Source organism: Megalobrama amblycephala, linkage group LG1, assembly GCF_018812025.1.
Source record: "Megalobrama amblycephala isolate DHTTF-2021 linkage group LG1, ASM1881202v1, whole genome shotgun sequence".
NCBI classification, from domain to species: domain Eukaryota; kingdom Metazoa; phylum Chordata; class Actinopteri; order Cypriniformes; family Xenocyprididae; genus Megalobrama; species Megalobrama amblycephala.
This window is the reverse complement of record NC_063044.1, coordinates 45,640,023-45,666,117: the sequence shown is the minus strand read 5'-3', so window position 1 is coordinate 45,666,117 and position 26,095 is coordinate 45,640,023. Positions and strand designations below refer to the sequence as shown.

The following is a 26,095-nucleotide window of genomic DNA, read 5'->3' as shown; positions in this document are numbered from 1 at the left end:
GGGATTGAAATGGTCCAGTCGTGGCAGCATTGAGATTCTTCCTCTGTTGGCAATGGTTGGCATTTGCCACATGTGCACCACCACGTCACCACGTCTGCCCGATGCTGGAGAGGTGTGTGTCGCCGCAGCAGTCTCTTCCATCTGCCTAATTTCTTCCTCTGTGTATTCCGGTTCAAAAAGGTAGGGCAGGGTGAAAAACTCATCTTCTCCTCGTCCGACATTGTTGTTTTACCTTTTTTTGTAAACGGCGTCTGACTTAGTATTTGCACGTTCAAGTTGTAAACACTGACTCTGTACTTCCGCCTATGTCAAGCGTGACCTTTTCAACGTAATTGCGTATTACGTGACGTCACGAAGGCGCATCCGAGAACAGAGCAAGGCGAGCATTTGTGCTTATAAAACTTAAATTTTTTTTTTTTTTTTTTTTAAATGACCGATCGTTTCGCTAGATAAGACCCTTATTCTTCGCCTGGTATCGTTTAAAGCCCTTTGAAGCTACACTGAAACTGTCATTTGGACCTTGAACCGTCTGGTGCCCATTGAAGCCCATTATAAGGAGAAAAATCCTGGAATGTTTTCATCAAAAGCCTTAATTTCTTTTCGACTGAAGAAAGAAGGACATGGACATCTTGGATGATATGGGGGTGAGTAAATTATCAGCAAAAGTTTATTTAAAAGTGAACTAATCCTTTAAATGTTTATATATGGTCACACTTTAGATTAGGGTCCAGTTCTCGCTATTAGGTAATTATTAACTACGACTCGCCTCAATAAACTCCTAATGACCGCTTAATAGTATTTATAAAAGGTAGTTAAGTTTAGGTATTAAGTATGATTAGGGGATGTAGAATATGGTCATGCAAAACAAGGCATTAATATGTGCCTTATAAGTATTAATAAATAGCCAATATCCTAGTAATATGCATGCTAATAAGCAACTAGGTAATAGTGAGAATTGGACCCTATACTAAAGTGTTACTTTTAATGTATGTGTGTATATGTGTATTTCATTTTTGAAATAAATTCAGCAACGATGCATTAAATTGATTAAAAGTGACGGTAAAGAAATGTATAGTGTTTCAAAAAATTTTTTAAATGCTGTTCTTTTGAACTTTTCATCAAAGAATCTAAAAAAAAAAAAAAAAAAGAATTATGGTTTCCACAAAAATATTAAGCCGCACAACTGTTTTCAACATTGATTATAATTAGAAATGTTTCTTGAGCAATAAATCATCATATTAGAATGATTTCAGAATGATCATGTGACACTGAAGACTGGAGTAATGATGCTTTAACAGATCTAAATACAAAACAGTTACTTTAAACTGTAATCATTTTTCAATCTTTCAATCTTACTGTTTTACTCTATTTTTGATAAAATAAATGCAGACGTGGACAGCAGAAGAGCTTCTTTTAAAAGCATTTAAAAATCTTATTAACCCCAAAATTTTGAATGGTGTATATATAAAGATTACTGAAAGGTCGAATTCAGAGATGCATCCTTAATAGGAACTGTACAGATGTGCATAGTCGTATCTTAAAAAAAAAAAAAAAAAAAAAAGACCATGCAAGCTGTTGCTGATTACACAAGCATTAAAACTCTGTCAGCATGCAACCCTTGGTAGCCAAATAAATTTTAAAATATCGTATCAACAATGTACTCTGTCACGCATGCACAGCTATTCCTCCAGGCACACGAGCATGAGTGGATTTGAAAATAACACACAAATCCTCTAGTATTTTAAGTGTCAAAGCGAAGTGTGTACTGAATTCACTGCAGATAGTCATATAAAACATACACATGACACGTTTGTTCTGACTTTAATAAAAACATTACAAGAAATATATTTAGGCCACACATATGATGCGATCTAGTTAAATCACAGGACTACATGTCAGCATTTGTTGTAGAGCATGAGCTGTTATTAATATCAACAAACATCTGCACAATTGTACACCTCTGTCCTCAGGAAATGAATGATACCAGCTTATTACACATTGATATAGGTGATTGTAGATCCTATACGCCAAGACAAAACAGCCGAATACAGTGTGCTCATGAAAACAGTAACCCGAACCATGTGCATTGTTCAGCTGAATGGATGCATTCGGGGTGGAACGCTGCAATATGACCCCCATTACTTGATTCTAGTGCCATGACAACCAAAATCCCCCTCAGAACTATCAGTATGGTCACGAGGACGCCGAGATGGAGCAAAGTTACTGTCCATCACAGAAACAAGACACAAAGGATCCCCCCTAAAGCACTTAGCAGACCATACCTGATAGTAGTGCGGTGGATGCTGGGTGACACTGGACCGACCTGTACCGCAAATGCGTCCGAGCACAGACTGGCGTGTTCGGCAAATACATGAAGAAGACATCGAAGGGTTCGACGGCAAGATTTACAAGGTTTATGACGGCAAACGCCCACGTACTTAGAAGCGAGCATGTCTATGTGTCTCTGCATAATAAAAGTTTCGGACTGAAAATATAAAATCTTCAAAACGTCATAGCACTTCTCAGAACAGATACAAATAAGCATCATATCAAATGATGAAGAGTGGGGACTGTCCCAAAAATCCCTAAATGAAATGTAATACATGTACTGTTTAATATACCTAACTCTAATAGAGAGGTCAGCTGCACAGCCACATGTGTATTTATTACAGTTGTTGAATGGGGAGATATACATCTGAATGCTCTCTTTCTCATTCTGAAGAGATCATCTTCATCTGCTCTAAAAGTGTTTTGCACGGCACATGCTTGAAATCGCATTTGAGCATCTCAAAGTCACCTCTGCTGTTAATGGTGCCCTTTGTGGTTCAGATTTCAATCCCCTTGGTTGGTTTCTGCCTTTATATTATGACACTGTGTAATGCTACATGTTAAATATGTACATGGACGGCTTTAAAAAATGAGTATCAGTTTGATCAGTAGAGCTCAGGCCTCTGATATCACTCGAACAATGAACTGAAGGAGTAAAAACCACACTGCAAAACTTCACAGTCTCTTATTTTCCACAGTATAGTTTCAGTTCAACCTTGATGTTCTGAACGAGCGCAGTTTGTCTGTCTGTCCCAGATGCTCTACTGACCTCTCCGCTCTACTGCAGGACCCGCGAGGACAGGAGGTTGTGGCCAATGTGTGAGGCTACAGGAAAAAAGAGAGCATGATTGTAGATTATGTGTGGCATTGCATAAGTCTATAATATTCTACAGTAAATATGATACTGAATCTGAAAAATTAGCATGTCTATGAGTGCATTCTGTTCAAAAGTCATAGGCCATGTTCTCTTCAGAGGACAGCTTCCACAGCGAAAGCTTCAGTGGTTAAAAGGGGGCAAAACTAACAATCATTCGGAGCAGTGTTACGTCACACAATGACTGACACTATTGGACACCAGTTGTATCTTTGAATAAATAATTATATATAGAACTGGTCAAAATAAAAAGTAAAAAAGAACAGCATTTATTCAAAATAAAAATAATTTATAACAAGTCTTTACTATCACTTTTTATCAGTTTAACACATCCTTGCTGAATAAAAGTATTAAAAACTTTTTAAAAAATGACTGACCCCATACTTTTAAATGTTAGTGTATATTGTGACAAAAGATTTCTATTTTAAATAAATGCTGTTCTTTTTTTAAACTTTTTATTCATCAAAGACAATACAATCCGAATTCCAACTTTCAAATCACATGAGCCACTGTTTTATTCACAATAGAACATAGATAACATAACAAATGTTTAAAATAAGAAATGTTACAATTTTATGCACAAAATGAGCTCATTTCAAATTTAATGCCTGCTACAGGTCTCAAAATAGTTGGGACGGGGGCATGTTTACCATGGTGTAGCATCTCTTCTTTTCAAAACAGTTTGAAGATGTCTGGGCATCGAGGGTATGAGTACCTGGAGTTGGAATTTGGTCCCATTCTTGCCTGATATAGGTTTCCAGTTGCTGAAGAGTTTGTGGTCATCTTTGACAATTTTTTCATTTAATGATGCGCCAAATGTTCTCTATAGGTGAAAGATCTGAACTGCAGGCAGGCCAATTCAGCACCCAGACTCTTCTACGATGAAGCCATGCTGTTGTAATAGCTGTAGTATGTGGTTTTGCATTGTCCTGCTGAAATACACAAGGCCTTCCCTGAAATAGACATCGTCTGGAAACCTTTATATACCTTTCAGCATTCATAGTACCTTCCAAAACATGCAAGCTGCCCATTCCGTATGCACTTTTGCACCCCTATACCATCAGAGATGCTGGCTTTTGAACTGAATGCCCGGAGGACACGGCGTCCGTGATTTCCAACAAGAATGTCAAATTTGGACTCATCAGACCATAGAACACTTTTCCACTTTGAAACAGTCCATTTTAAATGAGCCTTGGCCCACAGGACACGACGGGGCTTCTGGACCATGTTCACATATGGCTTCCTTTTTGCATGATGGAGATTTAGTTGGCATCTGCAGATGGCACGGCGGATTGTGTTTACCGACATTGGTTTCTGGAAGTATTCCTGGGCCCATTTAGTAATGTCATTGACACAATCATGCCGATGAGTGATGCAGTGTCGTCTGAGGGCCGAAGACCATTGGCATCCAATAAAGGTCTTCAGCCTTGTCCCTTAAGCCGGGGACACACCTAACGATTGTAAGGCCGATTATGAATGTAATTTGATACTTACGACCGATCATGTCCAATCGCGCCGAGTCAGAGCCAGTTGCGTTCAGTCGGTGTTTACAGTTGGTGCTTAAAATCGTGCAGTGTGCTGCGTCTAACGATTCTAGTCTTAGAATTTTAGAAACAGTCATTGCCAGCCCTCCTCACAAAGATTCTTCTCAAATTTGATAATTCCCACTTCTGAAGTAGTGATTACGAGCAAATCGCATTCAAGTTTCGAAAGGAAAGTCATTTTTACAATAGCGCTGAGAGCACGTGAAGGCAGCATAATATTTGCGACCGATGACGTCTCTGTTTCCTTGGAGACTGTGTCAGGCGATTGTAAACAAGCGGCGAAATGGCGTCAAAAAACGTTTGCAACATACACATTGGACAACCGGTATGGAAGAAAAACTGGTTGAACTGGCAAAAGTACGAATATCTATACAACATATCTTCGAAGGAATAACGTACCATAATAGAAGTGATAAGGAAAGAAGCTGGGCTGCTATTGCGGAAGCTTTGAACGTATCAGGTACAGGGCCGGATTATCCATAGACGGGATTGGGAGTGTCCTGGGGCACCAGCCAATAGGGGGGCAACAAGTGATAAAGATAATGACTAACGTTAGACTTTTTTTATCATGTTTTGTATATATATTATTTATCTGGAAAGATACGGATACAAAATTAACAGTTAATGATACAATATATACAGAGAGAATATAAAGAGCCCTGCCCCTTTGATCGCGAAAGTGAAAGTGCCCTTTGAGGTCGCATTGTGGTAGTATAATTTACTTCTGTGGTAATTTAATGGTCTGTACAGTGCTGTTTCAAGTCGAACAAGCTTCATTGAGGATCGCATCTTATCGTTGCTTAACAACGGCGACACCACCGGAGTGCAAGCTCTAAAAATAGATTAATTTACCAAAGTTTACTCACCTCAAATTCTCTCTGTTGAAAACAAAGTGCGCGTTTTCCTCTTTTTTTGTTATTTTCCGCACAAATATAGCTGCAGATGAAGAGCGCCAGTTGTTTGTTTACATCCATTTTCAAGATCCCGCGCACAGTGTGTTGCTTAGCAGCGATCTCAATCGTAAACGTTTGTGTTCTTCTCCGACTGTCAACGATTAAAATCGGCTCCAGTCGAAGGAAACAATCGGTATGTGTGTTCTGTTCATTCTTAGAATGTTTCAGCTAATCGTTAGGTGTGTCCCCGGCTTTACGCATAGAAGTTTCTCCAGTTTCTCTGAATCTTTTGATGATGTTATGCACTGCAGATGATGAGATTTGCAAAGCCTTTGCAATCTGATGTTGAGGAACATTGTTTTTAAAGTATTCCACAATCTTTTTATGCACTCTTTCACTCTTTTATTACCCATCTTTACTTCTGAGAGACTCTGCCTCTCTAAGACATCCCTTTTTATAGCTAATCATGTTATAGACCTGATATCAATTAAGTTAATTAGTTGATATATGTTCTCCCAGCTGAATCTTTTCAAAATTTCTTGCTTTTTCAGCTATTTGTTGCCCCTGTGCCAAATTTTTGAGACCTATAGCAGGCATCAAATTTGAAATGAGCTCTTTTAGTGGATAAGATTTCTCCCTTTACACATTTGTTATGTTATCTATGTTCTATTGTGAATAAAATATTGGCTCATGTGATTTGAAAGTCTTTTAGTTTTCATTTTATTCAAATTTAAAAAACCATCCCAACTTTTCCAGAATTCGGGTTGTATTAAGCAGCAACTGTTTACAACATTGATAATAAATCATCACATTAGAATGATTTCTGGGTATGTGATGCAGTAAATGACACAACAAAAATCTATTTAAAATTTCAGAATGATAATTCAAGACTATATAAAAAAAGCAGAAGTGAAGGGTCATTACAGCCTTTTAATTTCCAGAATGCAAAGAATCTTGTGTGTGAAGTATTCATCGGTTTTGTTTCAAAGGACCTTTTGAAATGCACCTTTGAGCACTTCTGTTTGGATTGACCCTATGACAAGGCTGCCCTGATTGATCTCCTTTCAAAATGCCACACTTAATGCCATTTAAAACATTAGTTTAAAAAAATGAGACATGTGACACCTGCATTGGTGTTTTTCTAAATTCCTTGTCAAACTGCATAACTGATAGACTTTGCAAGGCCAGCAGTTATAGTGAAGGGTTTTGTGACAGAGAAATGAACATTTGGCCTGAGCTAAACTCAGCTGACAGCAGCAGTTGAAGGGGAAAATGCTGATTGCTTCATAACACAACAAAAACAGGCACTCACTCTGAATCACAGTCCTCTTCGGCCTTCACAACGGATCCCTCAACGTACTGCGGTAATGCTGCAAAACAACCAAACATTCTGTGAATAATGATGACAAGTTCAAATGAGTTAATTAGATCAAAAAGTCCAGAAACTGTCCCATTGTACCAGATTATTTAAAACACACTCCACTCAAACAGGGCTTTAAACAGTCAGACTGAAAGAGAGAAGCTTTGAGCAACCACTCAGATTAGATGCCCAGAACTGTTGATGATCTAGTACACATTTCTGACTTACTGTGATCCTCAGTGCAAAGTGAGCAGACACCATCCACAAGCTCTTTGGCCTCAGCTGCGAGCTGGCAGGCAGGGTCGGGGATCGGGGAGGGTGTATCGGGGCTGTCATTCGCTGGAGATGCCCGTGTGCTCCTGTAGGATGAGTAGGAGATGTCATGATCACTGATAGGGGTGACCACTGCAACTTTTAACATGTCTGGCTTGAGAAACTTACCCATTTTCAATCCCAAATAAGCTGGTGTTTGTGAGAACTTTGTGGACATTCTGTAAAAACAGAGTGCAAATTATAAACTTGGATGTTTTTAGTGTTTTGAGGGATCACTGATACCTAGATACAACAGATTACAACAGATTTTAAGTCAAAATGTGGTTTGTGTTTACCTGGGCAAAGCCAAGGAGCTTCTTGTTGGAAATCTCCAGGTGTTTCCGTGTGAGTTCAGACTTTCTCAACTGGCTGTCAATGACAGTGAGCCTTCTGTTCAGGTCCATCACATCCTCCTGTGAAAAAAAATGGCCTTTAAAACCGGCATTGGTGTTGTGAACTAAGGGACATTTACACAACACCGTTTTCTAACTAAAAACAGAAAACTTTTTATGCATTTTGGCCGTTCATTTACATGACAATGGTGTTTTGGGGGCCTGAAACTTTTGAAAAAAAGTTTTTGAAATTGATATCTGGTGACGTCGTGCGCATGCATATCACGTGTTCAGTCTATAGACATGCACGATTACTTGACAACCAAAACAAAACACTTCAGGACTGTGTTTGTGCTGCTCAAGATATTGAGTTTATTAACACTTCTCCAGCAAAGTGCAGATTTACTGTTTGTATTCACCGCTCTGTATAAAAATGTGTATGTGCGCAGTAGGCATGTGACGGTATCAAATTTTCATGTTGCGGTAATTGCTGAAGCTTTTATCACGGTATACGGTATTATCACGATATTGAAATAAAGTTGCAAAAAAAGTGTTGTCATAGTATAACAGGTTTAAGAACTCTTTTTCTTATAACAAAATGAACTCTGAATGTTTAAATACAATAATGCAATGCACAAAAAAATATATAAAGTAAAATTTTTAAACAGATTAAAGTGCAAAATAATTATAAAGTACAACCGGTAACACTTTACAATAAGGTCTCGTTTTTTAACGTTAGTTAATGCATTAACTAAGATTGAGCAATAGCTACATTTGTTACAGAAGGCATTATTGTTTGTTAATGTTAGTTAAGAAACAACTGATCATTGTTAACTCAGTATTAAGTTTTTGGTGCTGTGATGAACAACACTGTGAATACAAAAATAATTGAATGGCTGTTTGAAGCATTTTAAAAACTGTTCAGTAGTGCAGCTGCTTTGTTTACTGGGTTTCCGGGGTAACCTCTGCACTTCTGCTGTTTTATCAGCGCCCTCTGCTGTCAGAGAGTGAATGTGCACTTTCATTCAGCGCATCTCCTTCACTCGTTCCGCCATGTGCTTCTCATGTATGTTGGGCTTGTTTACATATGAGTGCACGTGTCCCTTTGATGCAGCATACAGCCGTGTTGTGCATTTTATATGGTTGATGGGGAAATTATTCTTAAAATGCATTATAAAAATGTTAATAATTGGTAATTTTTAACATTTTAACATTTTTAATTTTTAAGTGCCCACGATAACAAGATTGTGCATATTCATTACCGTGATATATCGTATTACCTAATATCGGCACGTCTAGTGCACAGGCGCAACATAGGCGCATAGTGTTTCTTGACAAAGTGACATCGCCAACTATTGGCCTGGCAGCATAATACAGCGTTTTTAGTCTTTTAACAAAATTACTAAAATTAAAATTGAAAAAGTAAAAAATAAAAGCTAATTTAAAATATTCATAAATACTATAATAGTGTATAAATAATACTAAAATAGCACTGTTTAAAGTGTTCATCACAAACAAGACTGTGTTGTATTAGATAACAATCACCTGGCAACTCATTCCAAAAAGTTTTCAGTCATTGCATCATCTTGTAAATTTCTTACAAATTATATGAATCATTTTTCAGCAAACAGAGAGATGTGATGAAAGAGGAACATTTACCTTAGTAGCCTCAAGTCCTCTCTGTTTCTTTCCAGCTAGCTGGTTCTTCAGATCTTTGATTTCAGCCTCCAGGAGCTGAATGACCTCCTCATAGTCCTGTTCGGCACTGTTAGTCTGTCTCTGAACAGCCTCTGCTACCTGGAGCTTACTCTTCAGACACTTGTTCTCCTCCACTGTGGCCGTGGCCTTCTGTTTCATCCACGCACGGAAATAAGGGAACACACAAATTGACGGGTGGATAAATGTCTTAAATGCTCAGATGCTCATGTTGTGACAGTATATATTTGGTATGCACAAATATAATGAGGTAAAATGGGCATCACAAAGTGTTGATGTATTAAATCAGCTCTCATGCCTCTTAATATTTGGATGTCATATTTTGAGGCATTTAAGATTAGTCACATTGAAGAAGTTTATTTGAGACTCCCCAGGCTTTACCTCAGCCGTCTTCTGCAGTTCCTCCTCCAGAGTCTTCTTACTGTCTTCTGTGTCTTTCAGTAACACCTGAGAGCAATGCAATGGATGTTCATGTCACAAAATCTTTCGTCACAGCTGTTCAGCTCTGTCTTGTACATGACACGTGGAAGAAAAATAGATATTGTGGACACAAATTAAGCATTTGATCCCACAACTTATTAATTTGTGGCAACATTGTACTAATTTGTACTCTTGTTTTAATTTAGTTAAACCATGGCCACAATTTGCCTAACATTAGGAAATAAATTAAGTCATTTGTTGTGGCCCCGATATCATGTTTTTGCCCCTGCATGTCATGTGTGGGGCCTTGTAGTCTAGCAAAATTGTATGGAAAGTCAACCACAGTCCAAAATTATATTTCTGCCACACCAATGATGTGTGAATTAACTACCCCACACCCTTAAACCAATGCACTTACACACACACCCACCCAAAAAATGTTCTCTGCATTTCTTGTTGTAAGAAAAACATGGCATCATTTATTACGAATATTGTTGACTCCTTGATGAATTGCTTTGTTTCTTTCTTGTAAGTCACTTTGGATAAAAGTGTCTGCTAAATGCATAAATGTAAATGTAAAGTAAATGTAAATTTATTGGAAGTGTGCACATAGATAAAACGTACCGACCACTAACATTTCTTACAGGTTATGAAACTTTATTTATTTATTTATTTATTTATTTTTAAGATTTACTTTTAGCATTTTTTGCCTTTATAGGATAGTATCAGGAAGCATGGTGGGAGAGAGAGAGAGAGGGGAACAGGATCGAGAAAGGTATGCGAGTCGGGACTCGAACTCGGGCTGTATGTCGGCAGGCTGCCCACGAGGCTATCGGCACCAACATGAAACTTTATTTTTTATGGAAGCCCATTTCTGCCACATAAGAAAAAAAATCATGCTTTTGTATATCATAGATATGAAACAATATTTCTCATCTAATATTTCACCTCATAATTATGACGGCCATAATAAAAATGTTCCTATAATTTCAACTTTTTATGTCATAATATGACTTTTTATATCTCATAATTATGATTTAGTATGTCCTATGTCATAATCTTGACTTTTTATGTCATAATTATGACTGAGTATGTCATAATTTCGACTTTTTATGTTAATTATTTACCAGTTATTTTGCCTTATGTGGTGGAAATGAGCTTTCGTAATTTTGCATTATTTATTGTTTTAATTATTTCTTTCTGTCTATTCTGTTTATTCCATATTCTGTTTTTTTTTAAACTTTGTGGCCTTAAAGCTGCAGTAGGTAACTTTTGTAAAAATGTATTTTTTACATATTTGTTAAACCTGTCATTATGTCCTGACAGTAGAATATGAGACAGATAATCTGTGAAAAAATCTAACTCCTCTGGCTCCTCCAAGTGGTCCTATTGCCATTTGCAGAAATACACCGCTCCCGGTAAGAAACAACCAATCAGAGCCAGGAGGAGTGTCTTAGCAGTGTCAATCAAGCTCGCGTGCGCGCTGATCTCACTCCTCCCATGCACAGCGCCAGCGCGTACAGGCGTCAAATTCAAGATTACCGGTGTGCCGCAGCTTTGCTTATGGCGGACAAACAATCCAAACTGCCAATTCCTCGAGTGGCACCTGCTCATAAAATAACGACGGGTAAACGGAAAAAGACAGATGACGATGATAAAAAAGCCAGAAAGAAAGAATTAGATAGAGCCTGAAATAAAACGAGGGTAAATATCGGAGCGGCTTTTCCGAGGTGGAGGGAGCTACGTGTCCTGAAAGGATTAAAAACCGATGCAGAGTTAGCCACATTTCTGCTTGACAAGTAAGTATCCCTGCTTGATTTGTTTCATTTTTTAAGAACTAAGATCATTTCAAAACAGGCCTGCCCGTCCCCTGCCTGATGCTTCCTCTTCTCCCCGCCCTTTGACTCCTCGAAGTCGCTGTGGGTGTGAATTCCTCGTCAGAGCCCATTGACTCGGTGTCAAAACTCTAGCCGCATAACATACAGATAAAATGTCACGCACTGTGCAAAGCAACTATTGAAACCTACTAATTCACTGGCTTGTCATGTTGCTGAAATAATGTACTAGCAAACCTTATTTAGCATTACATATCAATAGAATAATTTACGTTAGTTACCGTTATATTATCATACTAGCTATTTAATACTTATATAAATAGTGCAACGTCATATATTTACATTACATGTATTGCAAAATTCGTAATGTTTTGAGGACCAAGTTTGTAGTCAAAGTATGGGCAGGCCATAGTCAGTGTAAATCATATTGTTGATGTTTCGTCTGTACCAGTGAATGTGCTATAACTGTGTTTATCCGCCTTACTAGCCTGCGCGTTCACGGCAGGCTCCGTTGTGATGGGGGAGGAGCTGTGGAGGGAGGGCTGTAGCGCAGCATAGAGCAAGGGGGAGTGACCTGTGAGTTGTGCTTGTTCAAATTTTCAGGCTAAGTCAATGTTTTCTAAAAACTCCCTACAGCAGCTTTAAGTAAGGAATATTCCACATGTGTTGGAATATGGAGTTATAGAGGAAAGACAACATGATGGTAAGTTTTCCACTGAGGTCAAAGTTGTTTGAGCTGTGACAGGTGAATCAGTGAAGGTCAGACTATCATTCTTACAGTGTGACTTCATGTATTATATCGAACTTCCTGATTAATTTACTCACCAAAGCCTATTTTGACTTGAATTTGGCACTTAGAGAGTGTTCATTTTGGACCCCGCAGTCAGCATTTATAGTCCTAAACTTGTATATTGATGGAAGGAAGCAACACAGTTCAGCTACACCTGTTTATTTCAGTACTCACCTTGAGTTGTTTCATTTGTAGCTGGAGTTGTTTGACTTCAGTCTGAAACTCCTCCAGTTCCTCACTGCTGTAGCTGCACTCTGACTCGTAGGTCTGAAAGAGAGAGTGACACTGCCAAAACAACTCTATCACAAGTGCGTTACCCTGCTTCTGGGATCTGGGAAAAAAACTACATTAAAACCAAGACCAATTCAGTGCTCATACATCTATGTAAGACAAATCCAAAGGCACTGGCTACGGAACAGGCAAACTCTGACAATTGAAGCATTTAAGAGCTTAAAAGACAGCTTTGATAACTTTTCTGAGCAGGAGAAAAGCTCCTTTAAGAACGCTAAGTAAATCTCCCGACATGCTCAGCTTCAGGAGAAAGCGAAGTCTCAAATGTGAGGAGGTGCTCTGAGGATTGTGCCGAAGTTTAGACCAAATCAAAGTTAAGCACTCTGATACTAAATCCTGCGGGTCTACTTACTGGGGAATGAAAGGCAGAAGTGTCCATCAAACTAGCTGCTTCCTGATAGGAGAACATAAAGGGCCCCTGTCCCAGTCCCGCCTCCTCCAGCTTCTCTTGATAAACAGTGCGGGTGGCTTCCACAAAATCTTATTAAGGAAACAGAGGCATAGTTAGAAATAGCCAAGAATTGCACTAGAAATATAAAAAACATTCTGCAATTATAGAATCAAAATCATTTAGAATAATTAAAAAATGTTAATGTTTTTGAAAGAAGTCAGTCACAGCTCACAGAGGCTGCATTTATTTGATCAAAAATACAATAAAAACAGTGATTTTGTGAATATTTTAAAAATTTTATTTTAGTTTTCTATTTGAATATATTTTAAAATGTAACGTATTCCTGTGATGCAAAGCTGAATTTTCAGCATCATCACTCCAGTCTTCAGTGTCACATGATCCTTCAGAAATCACTCTAATTTGATGATTTGATGCTCAAGAACATTTCTGATCATTATCAATGTTGAAAACAGCTGCTTAATAATTTTGTGGAAACTGTGATTCACTACTATTCAAAAGTTTGGGGAAAGTAAGATTTAAATAAAATCAGAGGAATCACTGTTTTTATTGTGTTTTTGATTAAATAAATGCAACCTTAATCTTAATTATTCCAAACTTTTGACCAGTCTCAGTGTAGATTTGAAAACATGCGATTTCAGGTCAACATTTGCTTGCTAAACAGAAAATTGTGTGCCTTATATTCTCTTCTCCTCCTTTCACTCAGCTAAATCTATCCAGAATATTCCTCATAACAGGAGAAAGAGTGTCTAGGGGGAATATTTATGTTCTTGCCCTTGCTCTAAGTGTTTGCACAGCTGAAGTACAAGAAAACAGGCAGAACTCTTGCTCCACCACACACGCTTTGATCAGGATTTGCCGTGGTGGCATCTTCCTGCTGAGGAGTTCGGCGGTGGAGCGTAACTCCCTGTCATGAGCAGCCTGGAAATATACTTAGCTGTCTAAGTTTGTACTGAACCCAATTCCCCCCCCCCCGACAATCTGTCTCTAAAAACTCATTGTAAACTCAAGCCCAATATCCAAATATGGAACATGATTCCCTTTTCAAAAGGGGTATTTCCATTCATGTCAAAATGCGATTATTTCCTGTGGTTATTTCAGAGGTTGGTAACCTCTGAAGGTTGGTAATCATTGGCATCCGAACGATGAATACGAGAGAGATTAATATTACTTTTTTTTTTTTTTTGTTATTTCAGTAATGTTGAATTCCAATGCATTGCGTGCTAAACTCCATCTTTTTTTTTTCTTTTTTTTTGTTAAACTGCAGTAATCCTTTTTCTTCATCATGCAACCTGTTTTATTTAGTTATAAGCTCTATGGAAGCCTAACACTCTTAACAGTGAACAAGTAAACTGCCTATCCAGTGGGTCTCGTGTGCACATGCTGGTGATTTGAAAGTGAGGAAATATTAAAAATTGCACTTTAGATTAAAAGGGTTGCTCTTTCAGTATTGAAATATGTGATGAATATGGGAATATAAGTTCACATCACAATGATTGTGAAAATTAGTGATTATTTCCTGCATCTACAGTAGTTGACTAACTGAGGACCATGTTATACAGCTGCCAAATAAAGGTGTACAGTATTTATCTATACCTCCATATGAGACCGTTCCCTGAGGGTCTGTAGTGAGACTCTCTCTGAGCTGCCGTCTCTTCTCATCTGTTACATCCAGGCCCAGGTACGACAGAGCCTGCAATATGATCAAACTGTCAAAAACCTTCATCACTATAGTGCTACAGGCATATTCAACCAAGTCTGGCCCCTTAAAAATGAACTGATGACTATGATTCCTTTCCGACTGTACAGTATCCAGTCAAGCTTGAAAAAAGTCATGTTACTGCCACATACACAAGATGGCAGTGTGGTAACAGAGGTGAAGTCAGTGGCGTACAATAAATCCAGGCTTATGGTCGGTCCATAAGAGTTCAAAAGGCATTAATAAGGCTAATCAGATTAAGTTCAAACCTACAATCTGATACTGCCACAAAAATAAGACATACTGTTTAAACACCAATGGCAGGAAAACTGTCCTGTACCAGATAAAATATCTGCTTGAATAACATGTGTATGAACAGTATAAAGTCACACTAAAAACTTTGCACCATGTCAAATACCTGTTTGTGCAACACTTAATATAGTGTTCATTGTGCCTTTAGTCCACATTTAAGTGCTCTCGTCCATTGAGACCTAATCCTATTAATGGACCGGTAGATTAGGGTCAGCCCCAGGATCAGCAGGATTAAATTAAATCTCTGCTAAACAACTGCACCATAACAAAGAGCAGAGACAGAGATCTATGAGGAAAGTGACACTGGGATATGACAGGTTATCTTCATAAGCACTCTGTCAGTTACTTTGCATTGAGATACAGGCTCCTTTTGAAGTCAATTGTGCAGATTTCAATGAGGATTAATCTTTTAAATTCACCTTATGTTTTCTGAACTGCTGGGACTAATCTTGTCATTACTAAAAGTACAGGTATAAGCACAATGTCATTGCAGCCATAAATAATGCAAAAATATATAAATTGAATAAAATTTGCACTCATTAATTTTTCTCAATACAACATTTACCCCTAAATAGCAGTATTTATTTTCGGCCAATACTGAGTTGGCGTTCGGACGTAAACAAGGAAGCCTGCACTGAGTTCACTACATATGACAACGGTTCAAATTGTTGAATAAAGTCCTTATTTTTGTTTTGTTTTTGCGTACAAAAAGTATTCTCGTCACTTCATGATACTTCATGAACCACTGTAGTCACATTGACTATTTTAACCATGTTTTTAACTATTTTTCTGGACGTCAAAGGTGCAATGACATTGCTGCCTATGTGTGGACCAGATACCCTCGGATTTCATAAAAAATTCATCTTAATTTGAGTTCATCTTAATTTCATCTTAATTTGAGTTCCGAAGATGAACGAAGTTCTTACGGGTGTGGAACGACATGAGGGTGAGTGCGATACAATTTTCAGTGATTTTCAGTACCCTTACAATAACTGTTCTGTTAATAACCCTCTGTTGATCTGACTGTGGGCGGAGTTACAAAAATGCGGGATTGTTACCTGTAGTTTTCACAAAAGCCCTGGAGCTGTCAAAAGATGCTGACAAATAAACATGAATTTCTCTGTCCAGGTAACACAGAGAATGAGTACATTGTTCATTTACATATACCGACATTGTAACAATACAAAGTGGGTTGAAAAAAACTCTTTTTACACATGCAAAACTTTGTCTAAACCAGGCTTACCAAATCAAGCTTCTCTGATTTGAGCCGTATGTGGGGGTCCAGCGAGATCTTGGGTTTGGAAACAGTGGCTGGTCTCTGTGCAGTGGAGGCTGAGAGGGAAAGTGGGACAGTAAAACACCTACTTTAAGAGTCATACTCACATTACAGCATTTAGTGGTGAGAGCTAGTTAGCTGCTTTGGAAAATGTGGCCTTAATGTGTTTTTTCATTGTCTGGGAGCTCAAATGAATGGGTATTATATTAATACAATAAAGATTATGAACTGTGTGAGGGATTTGAATTGAGGGGGCGAGAGAGATAGTGATTGAGAAAGAGAGGTATTAACGGCAGTGCTTTCTGTGGTGTGCGTATTGTTAAGCAACGCAGAGGATTTAGCTGCCTTCTGACGCTCATGACTGACAGGTTGAGCTCAGACACGTAAAACTCACGCAGACTCAGACAGGTTCAACGCTGGTAATTCAGGACCAACACGCACAGCAGGGAGCTCGCACAGGGGGAGTGGATTTAACAGGTGGTACTGATGGTACACAATCCAGGACAACTAAAACAATCCAGATTAATGGCGCTTCTATGAATGTTCCACCAGAATTGCAAGCATGTGGAAAGCCAGATATGTTTGTAGCGTAACTATTAATCGAAGGGATAGTTCAGCGAAATATGGATTCTGTCAATTTGCTCACCCTAAAGTTGTTCGAATGCATATAAATTCCTTTCTTACAAAAGGAAAAAATTACAAAAGGTGAATTTTTGAAGAATTTTCTGGCCAGTTTTCCTTGTCATGATAGTAAATGGGGACTCACCACGCTAGCACCATATTCCCAGCATTCTCAAACTAAATATGGCAAAATTAGATTTGTGGTCCCGACACAAATGGGATTTTGTCATTATTTTGTAGTCCCTAGGACTTTTTAAGTCCATTCAGAGCATCACGGAGGGGAAGATTATCAGTAAAAAAAACTATTTAAGCTATTATATGACTTGGGATATAGCACATGATTCATTTAGACCACTGTTATGATGCTTTTTGTTGCTTTTATTGTCATTTTCAGTGCTTGACAGCGCCAGTCCCCATTCACTTTAGAGCCCAGATATTCTTCAAGCAATATGGGGAACATCATACAGGTGTGTATATAATTACAAAATGTTTATTTTTATGTGAGCTATCTCTTTAAAAACAGTATGGCATCAGAAATTCAACTATCCAGTAGCCAAGCTCAAAATCCGACAACAAAAGCACTTATAAACTTAACATCAACTTACATAAATGTGTCATATTATTTAGCTTAGTGTAGTACATTAATTGAACTAACAGTCAGCTTGTATGTTAGGGTGCAAACCAGTTGTAAACATCATTTTCCATGTATAGCAGAATACTATTACAATCTCCACATCTCTACAAAATCACAATGATTAAAGAATGAAAACGAATGAAGATAAGCATGAGCTGAGTTGAGCACACCCAGTCTTCCTTTCTAGGAAGGACACCCAAAAGGGCTTATGCAGGATTACAGTGCCTATTTAATTCAGATAAGACAGATCTTCCTTATTCTTATAAGATTTTATCGGCTAGTCTGTATAAATGGGTAATTAAGCACTGTACACTTTATAGATGTCATGAATGATTAGAACATTATGCCTGTAAACACAACACCATCTAGAGTTCAAGGGCAAGTCAGGCATGCTTACACCAGGTCTAGATTAACCTCTGCACCTTAAGCTCTGGGACAGGGATAGCCTGATGGATGGGTGCGTAGTGCACATCTCAGTGGGCCTGACATGCATTCATAGTATGAATGTTAAATACAGTGACACCAAAATATATTTGGACACTGAAGAGACACTTGAAAACGTCTGAATGCCAAAATAACAAAATGTCAAAGCAAAAGGTATTTATTTTAAAGACACATAAAAAAAAACAAAAAAACAATAGATATACTGTTTAAAATTAAGTCAAAAACTGTTTTATGCACTTCATACATAAAAATGAACTTGGATAAAATAGTTAATTGCAGTTATTCTGTTTATTCTAAGAAAGGCCTAGCATCATTTGTTTGCAAATTCCACTTGGTTTGGTATTTTGTATCTAATACATGATATTCAGATATTTTGGATATGTTCTCAAGTGTCAAGATACAATTTGGGTCTCTATGCAGATAAACACAAAGGTAAAGCATTTTCTGGGCATTATTTAACCCTTAAATGCATACCTCGGGTCTTTAGTGACCCGGGACGTCATTCACTACCCTCCTCCTCGTTCATTTTTTAAAGTTAGACATCAACCTTCTTAGTATTCCTCAATCAATTCATTATAAAGAATATAACAAGAAAAAAATCATAAAATTATAAAAGAATGCCTATTTTTGTATTCATTTTTTGTAAAAATTGTATAGGGTCGCTAACGACCCGAGGTGTGTATCAGTGTACCTGTATTTTTTTCTGCACAACAATAAATTAATCTTAGATGACGAAATTAGTGCAATTCACCTTTATTCCACAAGGTGGCAATGTCTGATACACAATGCTGAAGTGACGACTCATTCAGACAGAAAGTCAAATAAGAAAAATGGCTTAGCGATTTACTGCAGAGCAAGTACTGAACGCAATCAAATATGACTGTAACTGTTACTGGATGGATCTGGTGAAGCTGTTAGCGATTGAAATATTGATTCTGAAGATGTTGAAAATCATATAGTTTTGAGAATACATTTGAGATCACGAATGGGCTCATATTCGTGACCTCAAACATAAAACTAGCCTATTATTTGCTTAATTTACTGGGAAATGAGCTCTGACGAAGACCGGGATGATGGCATAAAACATCTGCTCAGACTGAGCCCTTTCAAGCTCCAAAAGGTAACAAAATATGCTTTATTTTATTCTTCTGTAATTGTTACTCTAATATCAGAGGAGTTTTATATTATCACGACAGGCAGAGATCCTTCCGTGTTAGATATAGATCCGGGTCGATAAAGACCCGAATATGTAAGAATGATTGGTGAAACAGTCATGCATTTAAGGGTTAAGCATACAAAGATCTCAGTGTCAAGAAAAGTAACTTGACATGTTAACATCCACACAGATAGCTTCTTCAAAGTATCTAATACCATAAAATGGACTTAAGTGGCTTTCTCTGTATGGTTTCTATAACAATTTATCAATCCCGTTTTGTGCCCCAAGAAAGGATTACACATTATGCATGGCAAACCAATCTGTACTAGACAGCTACTGTGAACTGAGATAAGAGCACTATCTGACTCGACATGAAAGAGGCCTTCTTCCTTTACTTTGTTACATCTTATAGAATTTGATTGTGTAATTTAAACACCTCACATACATGCCCGACCCCCGGAGCACAGAGAGATTACTTTGCAACTAGCCGTTGATTAATATCCAAACACCGCTACTGACTAATCCCCAATCTTTCTCTCTCAAAATAAATAATTGCTTTGCAAGAAATCCTGTTTCTCCGAGCACTGGTTAATTTTGGATGCTACTTCCACTGAGATACAAGGTGCAATCTGTAAGATACTGTAACTATAAGAGAAACTTCTTCCTGTATTCATGATCCTGCACTTGCCACTGATTCTTTGATGAATAAAAAGTTAAAAACAAAATGTTTTGTAACATTATAAAGGACTTTACTCTCTCTTTTGATCAATTTTTAATTGAATAAAGATGATTTCATAAAAATCTTAATGACCCCAATTGTTTGAACAGTAGTATTTCTGCGCAATTTTGCCTCTCAAGTAATTGTATCCGTTTAAAATAATGTTTAGATATTTTACTATAATTTTTTTGTAATATGATATAAAGGCACACAGAGATCTTGTGATTACTTTGCACAAAATGCACTTGTTTTGAAAGGTTATGAAATTAGAGTACTCCTTTCAAAAGGGAAATATGAGCCTTATAAATAACAAAATCTGCACTGTTCATGTGGGTGATGAGAAAGTGTGGAAACTAGCTGTAAAGCTTATTAAGATAAAGTTAAGGGTGTCAGACATGAGACATGTACCTGAAACCTGTATGTCTGGAGGGCAGATTTCCAGGGAGGATGAAAGCACTGGTACTGTTTCCTCTTGTCGCATCTATGAGAAGAAAGTTATGAAGCATTGCATGCTTAGTAAAAAAGACCATAACAAAGAAACTGCCTGTGTATAATGTACACAACAAGACTTTGCTGTCATACTAATTATACAGAGACATGATGTGATCCGTACACTAGTAAACACTCACCTCAGGAGATCGGACATGAACCTTTAACCGGCTGGAGTTGTATCCATTCCCAACACCCCTCTGAACCCCATTATGCAACAACGGGCTGTTGGAAAAAGGTCCTTTTCCTGGGATGAAGGCAATATCCACCACTGGTTCCTGACTTCAAGGGCAAAGAACAGGGACAAAAGAAATAAATTCTATAAAAGAAATAAGTACAATGATACTGATTAATTATTGAATATTGATCAAAAGACTTAAAGCTACATAAACCAGAGTGAATACCTGAATTTCACTTTATTGAGCACACTTTTGGCCTCCTCATATGTGACTCCTATCAACGACTCCTTGTTAATGGCGATAAGCTGATCTCCAGGTCTAAGCCGTCCATCCTATAAGGCCAAAGGAATGAAGATCCTTACTAAATGTTGCTGATCAGTCACAATTCTTGGCAGACGTTCAGTTTGAGAATGCTGCACAAACAGCATCAGCAGGAACATAACCCACTGCACTACTCATCACCAGGTGGAGACCTCTCTCATGTCACAGAGGACACCACTACAGCAACTCCATCCCCTCAGAGACACCAAAGTCACTAAAACTATACACAACTGTGCCAAAAATCTCAGATTCAAGTGAATCCAATCCGCTCCCAACCCTTTCCACAGCTTGGTGATTTAGGGATGCACTATATCAGCCTTATTTTGCAACACAGAAGTAAGCTATTTTCTGTGAATGTGTGTTCTGATTCATTAGCCACTATAGGTAAATAAATACAAGGCCTGCAGTAAACAGTGAAACAATTTGCACTACAGTCCAGTGTGTTTATAATTATGACATTAAAATAAATGCTAGTTTGCAATTTTAAGTAGCATAACAAGCTGTTTTGTACAGCTAAAAATAACAGGAAGCCTCGCACACTCAAGTTACAAATGTCCACGCCCACTCCTACATTAAAAGTAAGCTGGATATCAGAGTTGTATATCAATATCGGCAAATAATTGTGACCTTTTTATGTCCTACTGGTTAGTTCAAATAAAATGCTTACTCAGACCCTGTACCAACACCAAACTTTGGGACATTTGTGTATTTTTACTGGAAGACACAAAAAGAATACTGATTATTGATTCAGTTAATTATTGCAGCATTCCTCTCCTCAATAAGTCAAATGATTTGACCAAATTTTAAGTTCTAACTATGAGCAACAGTAAAAGTGATGGAGACAACACTAATATGTAAGTAAACACTAAAACAAAAAAATATCCAATGAATGGCTATCAAACCAAAAACATGGTAACAATATTTCTAATTGAAAGTTATGATCATTGGTTCTAGCTAAATGATTCAAAACAGACAAGGAACCTTTTATAATAGGTGTTACAGATGGCCAACAATCTGACACTGAAAATCTAAGCGATATTGAATATCCGAGTTTCAGCACAATAGTCCTGTAGGTGAATAATACAGCTCCCCTCCCCTCCGAAAGTTTTATTTTCCACAGGGAGGGTGATGCCCTAGACTGCCTTCTGTGCCCCTGACCTCTGCAGTCTGCTGCGACAGCACTGTCCATTCCCAGAACAGCCCAGCGGAGTCTTTACCTATTGCGTCTATCAGGAAAAACACTTACTGGGGAAAACAATGTAAAGCAGGGGATAAATTGCTTAGATCATTTCCAGGAGATACCTACTTACTACTACCTACCTACTTAAGAGGAAACCTTTGCACTGGCTCAGGCTGTAACGTAGTAGTCTGACATTCTGACACTTAAATCCTAACCCTATTCAGCGATAAAGATGGCTAAATGTGTTGGAGCTTAATTGTAAGGTGTAAAAAGCTGAGTGATCTTTGCCTTGAGGGTTTCTTTCTCCAGCTCAGACTAATCACTTCCACGAAATGTGTGACATATCCCACTCATTTGTGTTTGTTACTCTCACTCTGAGTTTCATTTTATAATAAGTGCATAAATTAGTTCTTACGCACCTTATGTTTTCTATTTACTGAAAGAATGAGTCATTTATTCAGGAATCAGACTATACTGCAAAATCAATTGCAGTTCAAATTAATTACTGATCCTTGATCAATCCTAATTTCTGCGTGAAAACACTAACACAGAATTATGCACAAATACATGCAGGCACACAGTTTTGTTAAAGGAAGCCAATCTCTCACCCGATGACAGTCTCCTCCAGACAGCACTTCCTGGATGAAAACTGCAGGGCCATCAGGTCTGTTGGAGCCTCCTCCAATGGTAATACCCAGACTGCAGGAACGAGCGATTGATATCAGCTGAATCACCCCTTCACCTGGGTGACTGAAACCAAACACACACACACATACTTAAAATGATTACTGCAGTACAGCGTGGGGCTGGAGGTCAAAATAAACTGTTAAACAACTCTAGATTAAGCAATTGGTTTCCAGTACCTTAGGGAGCGTAGCAAGGGTCCGGTGTTGTAATTACTCTGAGATCCAGCAGGACTAAGCAACAGAGGACTCTGAGATCTGGACGAAGACCCTGATGATGTGCTGTCCAAGTATCTGCCTGCTTTAGCGCAAAAAGCGAGATTTAGTGATTACAAAATGCCTGATCAAACTTGACATAACACTAGGAAGTTGGTAATTATGCAAGCTTATATAACCACCAGAGGGCAGTAACACAATCTCTAAATTTATCCATTTCAAAAACAGTGGCTTCTGTAACCCACAATTTTTATTTAAGCAATATTGCCGAGTTAAAATTAGAACTCTTGAAATGCTGTTTGTCTGAGCTAACTGTTGTATAATGTAGCAAAAACTGAAAAAATAAACAAAAAATCCCTTCAAAGACTATATATATATATATATATATATATATATATATATATATATATATATATATATATATATAGCTGTATTGAAACCAAGAGAAGTCGTCATGTGTGGAGCATTCTTTGAGTTTTCAAGTTCTGCAAGTCTTGGAAACTTCATTACTGTCAAAAACAAACATACAAAACGTCCAAACGAAGCCATCTGACCATAAAGCTCCCATTTGCACTTTTAAATTAAAGACTTAAATTAAACTCTTTGCTGTGCTTAAAGCAAGTTACATCATTAGAATATTCTACACGGAGGGGAGAGCAGGGATAAGACTGAGCAGCCAGTACACTGAGCACACGCTCCGTTCTCAAGAACTTTTCCTGTGGAGTGTCTTTCCTCCGGCAGAAACAGATGTTCAAAATTGCATAATGGACAAATGCGCTGTCTTAAGCCATTTTCAAGGGCTGATTTATTTCTCCCTCAAACATTATAATAATAATTGACTTGAGCTCCAAAAAAAAAGAGAGATTGTTTTTCGTCAACACAGTTTGTATGTCTCCGGTTTTACATTCACACTTGAGAATGAGTATAAATGTAGAAGTTACAAAGGTTAGAGATGATGATGAAGAGATGTGATGTGAATCTCTTTCTCTCTTCCTCCTGTTTGTTAGCCAGTTGTGAGGATCATATTGCATGAATCAGCATTTCATAACCTTTGTTATGTCAGGAAGTAGTGAGGTTAGGAAAGAGAGATATTCCAAACCAGAGCACAAAAATGAATTAACAAAATGGCTTTAAATTATGTGCGTTTCATGTAAACTTGAGAATATACATACTTTGCTGAATAGGAGAATTCCTGGTAGATCCCGTGCTTCCGTTTGAGCCATATTTTTCAAGGAGCTCTGCAAATTCTCGCCTACACAATGACAAAAGAGGAAATAACAATAATGTAGTCAGCTAAGAAAAAAACTGAAACCTTCAAAAACATAATACAAAACAAAACCGTTAGACACCTAAATGACATAACAGTCCTTACTTCGCTCAGATTATGTAACAGCTTCCACTATTCCAAAATATTATCATGTCAGTTAATTCGTTTGGAGGGAATGCGAAGGACTCAGGAATGTTATTTGCACAATCCAAATATGCTCTAAGCAGATATAAGTACTCTCTAGAGGGCTGAATTCAGTGATTAAAATATTCTTATCATTACAAGAAGGAAAAAGCATGCCCAGGTGAAAAAATACACTTCTATAATGTACTTAAAATGCTCTATTTTCACTCACTAATTGTGTACTTAATATACTAAAAAATCTTCTTTAGTACTTCTTAAGATCATCAAAGTGTACTCAACTGTGCTTTTTTTTGACACACCATGAAATATGAACTAAAATGTGCTTTTAATATACTAACTCTGTATTTAAAAAATACATTTAGTTACCACTTGTAGTACACTATGGGTTCCATACATTTTTTTAAATACAGACAGACAGATAGATAGATAGATAGATAGATAGATAGATAGATAGATAGATAGATAGATAGATAGATAGATAGATAGATAGATAGATAGATAGATAGATAGATAGATAGATAGATAGATAGATAGATAGATAGAAAACTATGTTATAGATATAAAACCATGTTTTAGATATAAAACCATGTTTTAGATATAAAACTGTTCTAGTTTAAAACTATGACAACAAATTCATTAATACTTCTGCTGGAAAACCACTGGTACTAACAAATCATTGTACTGTTACTGAAAGATAAAACAATGTAAACCGATGTTGTGATAAGCCTACTGAGTACAAATAAACATGCTGAGTTCTCTTTAGTCCCTTTAGTTAGGCTGGGCACTATCTACAATCTATTTAAATATTCCCCTCCATCTGCATCCCAGTCCCATTTTCCCCCAGACACCTCTTGAATGTCAGATATAGGTCAACAGAAATGTCCTGTCACTGGGCTCAAATCTTATTCAGTTATGGACATGTGTTCATTACGCACTGGTGCACAGCCTCAGCCACTGGCCTCTTTACCTACATGCAGGTGTCCCTGAGTGATCCCAGATCTTTGCTTGTTTCAACCACAATACAAAGCAACTATGGGTTCAGAAGACTATATAAAGACAGTCAAGCCTTTAATAACTGGACCCATAATTCTTTGCATTCCTCCATGCAGAGCCGATTCATATTTACTCTAAGCCCAAAATATCTAGGTGTACTCAAAGTGACAGCTTTCGAAGAGCATGATGCAATGCAAAAAGAGCTTTTTCCTCCTTTTCCTTCGTCCTCAGGACGGGTTATCAGTGCGGATTAAAGGGAGGGAGGTCACACAAGGTTGTGATGCTTATGGTAAGGAGCTGACTCTCAAAGGCTTGAGCGCTGTCTCAATAAACCACAGAGGATACGTGCACATCTTCCTCATAAATACACACAAACAAAAGCACAGAAATGCTGCGCTCAGTCTTTCGGTCCCTGAAGACTTCCAGGTTGTTGATATGCGAGTGAAGGCAGCGGAGGTCTTTGCATGGAGGCAGAGGCGTAATCCCCTCAGTGCACACTGGTTAAGGGCAGAACGCAGATTAAAGCATGGAGACGCAAGGACTCATCTCATCATGGCTTAAAATGTGAGTCTGTTCTCATTCTCCTTCGCACTCGCTCCCTCCATATTTCCACGCACACAATGCCTTTTTTCTTCGTTCATACAATCATTGGCCATGGG

The 26,095-nt window shown here is 37.8% G+C and overlaps 1 protein-coding gene across 8 annotated transcripts in view; it reads right to left on the bottom strand.

Moving 5' to 3' along the window:
- Nucleotides 1–1,805: 1,805 nt before the first annotated feature.
- si:dkeyp-72e1.9 (syntaxin-binding protein 4) overlaps nucleotides 1,806–26,095 on the bottom strand; it is a 48,203-nt gene continuing 23,913 nt past the window's right edge. For 4 of the 8 annotated variants that reach the window (XM_048195954.1, XM_048196000.1, XM_048195945.1 and 1 more), the window contains exons 6-22: nucleotides 24,205–24,284; nucleotides 22,997–23,117; nucleotides 22,742–22,883; nucleotides 20,858–20,964; nucleotides 20,594–20,735; nucleotides 20,373–20,445; nucleotides 16,359–16,447; nucleotides 14,701–14,797; nucleotides 13,048–13,175; nucleotides 12,579–12,671; nucleotides 9,741–9,806; nucleotides 9,303–9,500; nucleotides 7,608–7,724; nucleotides 7,441–7,490; nucleotides 7,228–7,358; nucleotides 6,952–7,009; nucleotides 1,806–3,153 (exon numbers count right to left, since the gene is read on the bottom strand). In XM_048195954.1, coding sequence (XP_048051911.1) covers nucleotides 3,090–3,153; nucleotides 6,952–7,009; nucleotides 7,228–7,358; nucleotides 7,441–7,490; nucleotides 7,608–7,724; nucleotides 9,303–9,500; nucleotides 9,741–9,806; nucleotides 12,579–12,671; nucleotides 13,048–13,175; nucleotides 14,701–14,797; nucleotides 16,359–16,447; nucleotides 20,373–20,445; nucleotides 20,594–20,735; nucleotides 20,858–20,964; nucleotides 22,742–22,883; nucleotides 22,997–23,117; nucleotides 24,205–24,284 — 1,756 coding nt within the window. In that variant the 3' untranslated portion in view covers nucleotides 1,806–3,089. The remainder of the gene's footprint in view (nucleotides 3,154–6,951; nucleotides 7,010–7,227; nucleotides 7,359–7,440; nucleotides 7,491–7,607; nucleotides 7,725–9,302; nucleotides 9,501–9,740; nucleotides 9,807–12,578; nucleotides 12,672–13,047; nucleotides 13,176–14,700; nucleotides 14,798–16,358; nucleotides 16,448–20,372; nucleotides 20,446–20,593; nucleotides 20,736–20,857; nucleotides 20,965–22,741; nucleotides 22,884–22,996; nucleotides 23,118–24,204; nucleotides 24,285–26,095) is intronic. The other 4 variants (XM_048195991.1, XM_048195964.1, XM_048195983.1 and 1 more) reach the window with 4 other exon arrangements.